The sequence below is a fragment of the Condylura cristata genome, unplaced genomic scaffold, assembly GCF_000260355.1.
Source record: "Condylura cristata isolate star-nosed mole 26May11 unplaced genomic scaffold, ConCri1.0 scaffold00015, whole genome shotgun sequence".
Classification (NCBI taxonomy): domain Eukaryota; kingdom Metazoa; phylum Chordata; class Mammalia; order Eulipotyphla; family Talpidae; genus Condylura; species Condylura cristata.
In genome coordinates this window covers 41,689,586-41,699,830 of record NW_004567116.1, presented here as the reverse complement: position 1 = coordinate 41,699,830, position 10,245 = coordinate 41,689,586, and the positions used below count along the sequence as shown (strand labels likewise).

The following is a 10,245-nucleotide window of genomic DNA, read 5'->3' as shown; positions in this document are numbered from 1 at the left end:
CTTCCCCTTTAGAAATGCCCATTACTCTTTGGTTTCTTTTCCTAATAGAGTCACGTAATTTTTAATGTGTTTCTTCATTTCTTTTTTCTTTCTCCTTTTTTTGTTAAAAAAAGATTTTATTTATTTATGCATATAAGAACTGGTGTACAAGCTGTGCATTACTGTCTTCATGGCCACTGATTCAGTCTTCCATTTTGTCTATTTTATTTCCATAAATTTATCTTGAATTTCATATCTGCTCTATTGATCTTTTTATATTCTGGACCTCTGTTATTTTCTTACTTAAAACTTCATTTTCAGTTTTTTTATTATTTTATTTCTGAGGACATTCATTTTTTTGAATTTTTTTGTATGTCTTCAACCAGCTTTTCTGTGTTTCTTTCATTCCTCTCTTTTTTAATCATGGCAACTTCATACTCAGTGTCTGATAGGACAAGAAGATCCTCCATGTCTTTTTGGTTGATTTTTGGAGATCTCTTCTCTGGTGATATATTGCCCTGAGTGAGCACTCAATGTGCCTTTTGTTGTGCTTTTCCATCTCTCCATTATTGACTTTTTATGTTGTTTTTTTTAATGTCTTATGGATGCTGAGTAACCATTTTTCCAGTAGATGGCACTGTATATTAGGGAGAGCTAATCTGCAGCTGTCTCTTCTGGGGGTGGGAGAGGGTCAGAGGGTTCTGTTGCTAATGAATGGGGTGTGGAGGATTATTTTATGCCTCTGTGACCACTGATAACCCTCCTCTCTGGGTTTCATACTTTCTTTGCAGTCTTCAGACATGGCTTTTAAGTGTAACTTCTCATCATTTTCAAATAATTTGTACCCCAAGGGCAATTGGGGGAGAGATTTGTGCCTTTTTTTGCTTTATCTTCTTCACTGGGGGCCCTAGCCACCTGACTATCCCAGCACTTTTGCCCATATCTCCCCTTGATTAGGTTCACATTAAGCAGCTCAACTCTCCTTACTGCCTGTCTCCAGAATGTGGGTTTGAACTGACTATGCTGCTTGACACCCCCTTTTTGTTTAGAGCTGAATTCCCTCAACATGTCTTCTGTTCTGTATGATCAATATTGGTCTCCCATGTCCCAGAAGTGCGTAGTTTCACCCCAGGCTACAGGATCCTTTGAGTCCAATGCCTCCTACTACTTTATTATTCTCCCTGGAATGCAACTGGGAACCTCTACTGATGCCATATTCCCCCCCCTCTTGGAGAGCTCCTACATTTCTTTTACTGTTAACATTGCCCCTTTCATTTTTTTCTTTTCTTTAAATGCCATAGATTTATTGGTCATTTGTCTTGTATTGTGTTTTCTCAATGTGATTGTTTCCTCTTGGTGTTTTGTTAATGCTGATTATGTAAACTCCGTACACACTGGTTCCCCTGTCCATTCAGTACGGATTCCACTAATTGTCAAGATCTTCCTTGCTTTCTGGTCAAGATTACCTGGGATATTCCTCCATATTTCTTACCCAGGATATTTCTCACATATTTCATATTATTTCTGAAATTTTCCATTTCCCTAAGGACATATGTGAACTATCTAGACTTTCAAATTTCAAGTTCCATTCACTTTTTTTCACACAGTCTCTTTTGAACTGAGTATCATGATCCATTGGTAGGCAATGCAGTCATTTTTGTTGATGTTTTTTAAAAAACAAAAGATAATTCAAATGCCAGACTATATCATAGGATTTAAGGGTAGATATTGTTAAACTTTTGGTATATATATTTCATATGTGAAGTCTATGTTGTAAAGTAGTGAATATTATATACTCTAAAGTTTCAATTTAAGAAGGTAAAAGATTGTTTCACACCACATGGTTATCTACTGTACAACTTCATTTCATTAAAGTTTATTACTATTTCCTGTTCCTTTCACTACAGACAACTTATTTCTATAGCATTGAACTTGGTATGAGAACGATAGCTGACAATTTCTTTTTAATGCTGGTGAGATATCTATAATGAAAATGTTAACAATACTAAGTATTGTCAAAGATGTGACATAACTGGAACGTTTAGGAAACACAGGTGGAATTTTTAATTAGTACAAGTGTTTTGGAAATCTATTTGGCAGTATCTTCTTAAACTGTACAAATCCCATGTAATTAAGCAATTCCAATCCTGAGATATATCCAGCACTAATGTGAGTATGTACCAAAAGCCATATTCAAGAATAATTGTTTGAAATGTTCTGAATAGCCCAAAACTGAAAATACCCCATATATCTTTAGATAACAAGAATGATTAATTTATTATATTCACAAATAGAATGCTATACATTAACTATGAGATAGATGGCATGAGCCATTACTATATATCACTGTAGATGAATTTCACAAACATAATGATAAAAGAAGTTAGATAAAAGATGTCAGACACTATTTGATTTTATAAATGCAAAGTAGGTTCAGTAAATCTATAGGTTTGAAGCCAAGATAGTGCATAGTTTTGATGGTGAGATAGTAGTTACTGGGAGGGGGCACAAGAAGAATTTCTGGGGTGATGGTCATGTTCTGTTACTTTATACGTGTTTGGTATATGTGTATTCCTTTGTGAAAAATTTAATTGTTCATTTAAGATTTTTTTCATATTGCTGATGGATGTTAAACTTTTTTTTTTTAAAGATTTTTTTATTATTTATTCGTATAGAACTGGGGTACAGGCCAGAGATGCGGAGGGTGAGAGGATTCACCAGAGACAGAGTGGGGAGCAGAACAGGCAGATCGACGAAGTACACTGCTGAGGGGAGCAGCGGGCGGGTCAGGAGAGGTCTGCCTCGCCATGTGGTCACCTCCGGGGCAGGCGGGAATCGAACTCATGCGGAAGTGGCTTTAGTTTCTCAGTGCTGTGCTTTAACCCGCTGCGCCACCAGGGAGGGCCAAACTTTTTTTTTTTTATAAATTTGGTCTTATATTTTAATTTCTTAGCAAGTAAGATGCATTTAGGGATCATTTTGAAAGTATCTATTCTTCACAAAGCAAAGGGCTTGCTGAGGAATTCCATTTTCTAAGGACTCATGATTCTTTTTGGAAGATACATACACAAGTAACATGATGCTTGGCTGACTGTGCTAATGTAGTATTTGAAATCGACCTAAAGTTGATAAAGTGCTTTTGTTTCTTGTTATTTTTAAGATATGTCAGTCATGTCCTGTTATACTCTCTTTTCTTTTTATAGCACCTGACAGATACCTCCCATGGTGTAAGAAATAAATGCCTGCAATTACTTGGCAATCTTGGCTCTTTGGAAAAAAGTGTCACAAAAGATGCAGAAACCCTAGCTGTCAGAGATGTCCAGAAAATTATAGGGGATTACTTCAGTGATCAAGACCCGCGTGTCAGAACAGCAGCTATAAAAGCCATGGTAAACTAAATGGGGACAGTTTTGTTTGTTTTATTTTATATTTTAGTTCATGGCTAAAGCTACCTTGGATACACTGAATCCATAGGAAGGTATTAGTGGCCTCATAGAACTCAAAGGCACAGATTCTTGTTTAATAATTCTGTTTTTCTTTCGACTTCTGATAGTTTTCCTCTATATTTCTGAAACTTGGAAAGTGCCTTCTGATTCCTGGGAGGGAAAAGTGACGTGGTGTGGTATTGCAGTAGGTACAGGTTGTACTTTCTAAGTTCCAGAAATACATGTAAATGTTACCGGGGAAGAGGGAGTGCTTTCCAGTTACTTCTTTTTCATCCTCATTATTTCATGTTTTTCTAATATTCCTTTGGAAAATCCTATAGGTTGGATTTATTAAGTGTTTGAGTTCTTTAACCAAGTTTCTTGTTTATATAACATGGTTTTGACTAAATAGAACTATTTTTTTTTAAATATTTATTCATATAGAACTGGGGTACAAGCCAAATATGCGGAGGGTGAGAGGATTCACTAGAGACAGTGGGGAGCAGAACAGGCAGATCAACGAAGTACACTGCTGAGGGGAGCAGCGGGTGGGTCAGGAGAGGTCTGCCACGCCATGTGGTTTCCTCCGGGGCAGGCGGGAATCGAACTCATGCAGAAGTGGCTTTAGCTTCTTAGTGCTGTGCTTTAACCTGCTGCACCACCAGGGAGGGCCCCAATAGAACTATTTTTTAAAGAAGATTTATTATTTATTTATTAAGATTTATTATTCATATAAGAACTGGGGTGAAGGCCAGAGGTGTAAGGGGTGAGAGGATTCACCAGTCATAGAGTGGGGAATATAACCAGAAGATCTACTGAAATACACTGCTGAGGGGAGTAGCAGGGAGGCAGGAGAGGTCTACTGGGCCATGTGGGTCACCTCCCAAGCTGGGGATCAAACTCATGCTTCAGTGGCTATAGATAGATAGCTTCATAGTGCTGTGCTTTAACCTGTTGCACCACCAGGGAGGGCCCATAAAGGGAACCATTTTAATATTAAGTATATTGGAGAAAATATGTGAAATTGTGGAGACACATTGAAAATATAATCTTGGACTGTGGTGGAAGATTATGGGTGTTTTTGTGTGGGAAAACAATGGTGACCTCACCTGACTAAAAAAATTCTATACTGTCAAAAATATTAACCAGCATATAAAACAGAAAATAAATAAAAGAGAGAAATATTTATCTTTATCCCCAAACACCTAAACTATGTCTTTTTGTCTAGTTGCAGCTCCATGAAAGAGGCCTGAAATTACACCAAACAATTTATAATCAGGTACTTTAAATAATTAACTGTTTGGAAGGGGAGGAAAGGTATGAAACTGGGAGGATTGTAACTAATTAGAATTTGAAAAAGTAGGCTTCTGCTGGCTGACAATTATCAAATTAATTGGGGTAAATGTGAAGTTGTATCCAAAACCTACATTCTAAGAAGAGAAATGGGGGTATATAGTTGAAAGCACTAGCAGTGCATGTGTACTTTCGGGAAGATTTCAGTTTCTCAATATGAGCACCCAAGTGCACAAAGAGACTTGTAAAGTTTAGAATAAGGAAAAAATTTCTGGAGCATGACCAAAATCACGGGAGCATATGAAGATAAACCACGTGATTTTGTTGTAGTGTTAATAACAAAGTACGATGACGTTGTAGTGTCACTGGAGTTGCCTAACCAAAATGTCCTAAAAGGTGGTATTTCTCATGTAGAAAAATTGAATGACTATAAAGATAGGCAATCTAAATTCATGCTGAAGGGCCAGATTTTGTTAGCCTCCCAAGAGTGGCTTTATCTTACAGAGGAAAATGGTAATTAACCAAACTCAGGTGGCTGATATATCAACCTGGTTTACAAAACAAAGGAGAATTAGTTCAGAACGATCGTGTTGGTGGGTATAGCACCTCCTCTCCCTATAGGAAAACTGTAGGAAGCCAGATAATTAAAGGAAACTTGGAATCAGAGGACAAAGCCTTAATGATTCAACTGCTTAGTCACTTTAGACTGTCGGTTAACTAGGCAAGCAAGATGAGGGCTCAAGGGAGTGAGAATGAGGTGGTGGTGGAGGACTTTAGATATAAGGTAGAGTGAGGTGCCATAATGAGTGTAGTTTGAATTATGTTGAGTTTGAAAGGTTAGTGGTTTACCCATGAGGAAAATATCAATTAATTGTGAAGATGTGGAGCTCAGGAGAGATCAGAACTGGGGTGGAAATTTGGAGCTAAATTCCTAATATCTAGGGGTAATAGGGATACCCAGGGAAAGTAAGCAGAATGGAAGAGATGTGGATGCAACTTTGGATAATGTTCAACACTTTAGAATTTTTTTTAGAAAAAATTTATTTATTCATACAAGAGCTGGGGTGCAGGCCAGAGGTGTGGGGGTGGTGGTGGGAGAATTCACCAGAGACAGAGTGGGGGGCAGAACAGGCAGATCCACTGAAATATACTGCTGAGGGGAGCAGTGGTCAGGTCAGGAGAGGTCTGCCGTGCTGTGTGGGTCACCTCAGTGGCCCCGGATCGAGCTTGTTCTGTAGGTTGTGGACAGCTTCACGGTGGTGCATTTTAACCCACTGTACCACCAAGGAGGGCCCTAAAGAGAATAGTTTTAATTGAGTAATGGAGGTAGATGACAGATTATGATCAGTTGAGGTGAAACAGTTTAAAACTGATTATCCACTGTTTTAAAAGAAACTGGTTATGACTGGAAAGCAGGATCAAAGGTGATAGTAGGGGAACATCACATAAAAGGAAGGCTCCTTGTATTTTAAAGGTAGTTTTAAATATGCTTATTTGTTGAGGGGAGCGTGCCAGTGTTTTGAGAAGTTAACTAATAGAAGTGGCAAAGGGGGATAAATGGTAGAGTAAATTCCTAAGACAGAAAATCAGATTCATGAGCTGATATACCCAGCAGAGAGTACCTAACACTGATTGTACAATGCTGAATATTCAAATCTATACCCTCATATTCTTGTGGGTAAGGCAGATGACTAACCAATAAATAAACCCCCATAGTTACAGCATATGAGTAGTGCTGTGAAATAAATAAATGGGTTGCTGTCATAGAGAATCACAAAGAAGATCTATTTAGTAGGGATGGTAAGGGAAAGTCTGTGTTAGGAAATGAAGGAACAGGAACTAGAAAAGACTCTTCTCAAATATTGAGAAAACAATGGATGGAAGAATACTTGTATACTTATGAAACAGTGGAGAGAGTTTATGCTGCAAACCTTGATTTTCTCAAGTAAGCAGTCACAGCCAGAAGTCTGGAGCTCAGGTCACCTGTCACCAACAAGTGCCAATAAAGTAGAGCTAGGAACTGAATCTTTAAGATGTACTTTAATTAGACAGCCGGCAATCTGGAAGATGGGGGTTAACACCCTAAAGAAACTATCTTAACATTTCATTTCCAGCTGGCTTTCTATAATGAGTTCAACAAAGATAGTTGTTCAGCAAAAAGGGGCTTTACTGCTGCCAGGAGCCTGTGATGTCCAGCCCCAGAGCGCCTTATTGATCTCCTAGACACCTGGCCTCAAGGGCATCCCAGTGTGCTGAATCTGGTGTTCAGATAGCACTGGCACTCACGCTTCGCCAGATGTGTCCTTGGGATGGAAAATTCACTCAGTGTAGACAGGCTATAAGCTGTGTGTGTGCAGATTTCTTACTATATCATACACAGTGTCCTACCCACCCCCTACCCTATTCCTAGCACCTATCAGTAGGATCAGGATCCTGAGGAGAAGGTTAAGGAAAGCTGCTTTGGGGAATGGGAATGGAAACAGGAATAAATGATTTCCAAGCAGTAGTAATAAGGTTTGCGATCACCAGTGTCCTAGAGAGTTTGGTCTTTGCCAGCACTCTGCAGTTCCAGTGAGGAGCGGAGAAGTCCTTAGAGCTGTAGCAGAAATCTGGAACTATTGTATATGATGTGCTTATAGTGCTGCCAGGATGTAATAGAAGGGTATAAAGCAAGAGGGTGCTTCATTTAGAGAAAAAGAGCGATTAAAGCATCGCTCTCAGCCGGGATGATTTGACAGTTCCTGGAGATATTTTTGACTGTTTGCAACTGTGGGGAAGAGGAGAGGGTGCAGTGCTCCAGCTGTCTGGATAGAATCTAGAGAGGCTGCTGAACATCTTGGTGCACAGAACAGCTCCTCTCAGTCAAAGAATTACTCCGTCCAAAATGTCAGTGGTGCCAGGATTGAGAAACCCTGGTTAAGCACATAGGTAGGTAAGTGGGAATGTGATGAGTGGAATCATAGAAATGGAAGAGCTGTTGTAGTAGTGTGTTGTGGATACAACATGGAATGTAGGATTTTAAAATCACAGAAATGGAATACTTCTGGGTATTATGGAAACCCAGGGTGTTGCTGTAACTGTGGGTGGAGTAGGAATAGTCCATTTCAGACCAAAATAAAATTCTGGCTTCTTTCTGCAGTTTAGCATTAAAACTGTTCATCTATTTAGAATGCTGGGTCAATCAGAAAATTGTACTTTGATTTTACAGATAGACAAAAATCCCAGCTTTGGTGTTTAAATCTGTGAGAGCAGCACTATAAGCTTGCAGAAGACTTTGCTAGTGTTGATGCTATTCTAGATAACTTTTTGCTGTCTGTCAATCTGTGGTTCTGCTTTCAACATGTGGTAGGAAGGTGCACAGTCAGAACACAGCCAGCGCAGTTGAGAGAGGCCAAGAATTCTTTGTTGGACAAAAGTTCAAAAAGTTAAAACCACCCATAAGTGTTTTGATTAGCATGCTTTTCCAGCCAGCCCATCTTCATTTTGAAAACAGCTTGAGCATCATCTGGGAGGAGACAGAACTAACAGACTTTTGGAATCCTTGTTTTGCAGGCCTGTAAATTGCTCTCTGATGACTATGAGCAAGTGCGCAGTGCTGCAGTCCAGCTTATCTGGGTTGTCAGTCAGCTCTATCCTGAAAGGTCAGTGTGGCTGTAAGCCAGCTTTTGTTCGGAGCTAAGCCCTTTCTCTCTCCTCCATGCAAAAAGCCCACCTCCAGAAAGAAGTTGATGAGATCTTTGGAAGACCGCGAGGAATAGAGGAAAACCAAAGACCCTGAAAATGATGTCTGATCCTTGCTTTCCAGCTCTTCCGTGAACTTTCATTGTACCCTGGCAAAGATAGTTCACTTACATCTCTGGGTCTTACCTCCTCATCTACAAATGAAGAAATAGAACTATCTTTCTCAAGTACTTTCTAGTCCCTCACTCCCTTTTTATTTATGAAAACTATTTGGGGTTCAGTTTAATTAATACAAAGATATCAGGTGAATGACTTTGAGATTACTGAATGTAATTATTTTCCTATATTATGTATTATTTTCATGGTTAAAATATTTTCATAGTAATTAAAATGTTTATTCTCACAGTGAATTTAAGTTCCTTCTATAGGAAAATAGTGTGTTTATTTCATCTTCATAAACTGCCTGCTGAAATTAAAAAACCAGAATAATAAACTTTTAGGCACTAAAAACAAACCAAGTCTAATCTAGAATGACTTCTTTTTTATTATAATAGTTTATTTTTATATCATTTTGTGCCTTTTCCATCTCAGTTGTAATCCCCATGGGCTTCCCATCATAAGTTCACCCGCTTGCCATCACCATAGTCCCATGTACTTCCCCTGCCCCCCATTTTTGATCCCATTCCCCTCCACCCCTGTAAAATGTCTCTGGTATATAGTTGTGCATTATTACTCCCCCCGCACCCCCTGTCCTGGTCCTTTATACTCCTGCTATGAGTGAAACCATCTGGTATTTTTCCTTTTCTACTGGCTTTATTTCACTAAGCATGATCTTATCCAGCTCCATCCATGTTGCTGCAAAAGGCATGAGTTTATCTTTTTGATTGCTGATAATATTCCATTTGTGTATACGTACCACATCTTTTTAATCTAGTCATCTACTTTTGGGCATTTTGGTTGATTCTATGTCTTCTCTACTGTAAATAAAGCAGCAATAAACATGGGGGTGCAGGTGTCTTTTTGAATCAGTGTTTTTGTGTCTTTTGGGTAGGTACCTAGGAGTGGGATTGCTGGTTTATATGGAAACTCCATTTTTAGCAGTTTGAGAAACCTCCAAGCAGTTTTCCATAGTGGTGGTACTAGTTGCATTCCCACCAGCAGTGCAGGAGAGTTCCTTTTTCTTCACATCCTCGCCAACATTTGTTGTTGCTAGTTGTTTTAAGATGTGCCAAGAATGACTTCTTTTTTAAGAACCTGATGTGCATTTTATATTGATTAATTCTGAGATATATTGACAGCAATGCAAGGGTAGGAGAGAATAAACTTAAAGATATAAAATATTCTAGCTAGTTTTTAATTTCTTCATACATCTTTGAATCTTTGTTGGGTTATACACTTTTATTCAAGACTCTGAAAATTTGCAGTGCAACTGAAAGATTAGTTCAATATTCCCAGAGAAATTTGTTAACTCTGAAATGTATTTCATTATTCTAGGGTTTGAATTATTCAAGTACCATTTCTATTTGTGCCCATTTGTCATTCCCAGTTTATTGAACCTTGGCTTTAGGCTTATGTTTTGTCATTTGTGGTTCCTTTTGTTTTAATTTAGCATTGTCCCAATCCCTTCTTCTAATGAAGAAATCCGCTTGGTTGACGATGCTTTTGGAAAAATTTGTCACATGGTCAGTGATGGCTCCTGGGTGGTTCGAGTTCAAGCAGCAAAGCTTTTGGTAAGTTGTACTTTCCTTAATAAACATGTTTCCTGTTAACATTGTGCAAAGATTTTGTGAAACTACAGGTAGGAAAGTGTAACCTACTTTTTTAAACCCTAATATTTTTCAGGTAAAGAAATGGCTTGCTTACCTTA

General features: G+C 38.6%; 1 protein-coding gene across 1 annotated transcript in view; it reads left to right on the top strand.

Moving 5' to 3' along the window:
- Positions 1–10,245, top strand: part of INTS4 (integrator complex subunit 4) — a 118,847-nt gene that overhangs the window by 47,953 nt on the left and 60,649 nt on the right. The window contains exons 5-8 of the mRNA XM_004683237.2: positions 3,183–3,368; positions 4,633–4,683; positions 8,250–8,338; positions 9,988–10,108. Of these exons, the coding sequence (XP_004683294.1) occupies positions 3,183–3,368; positions 4,633–4,683; positions 8,250–8,338; positions 9,988–10,108 (447 nt within the window). The remainder of the gene's footprint in view (positions 1–3,182; positions 3,369–4,632; positions 4,684–8,249; positions 8,339–9,987; positions 10,109–10,245) is intronic.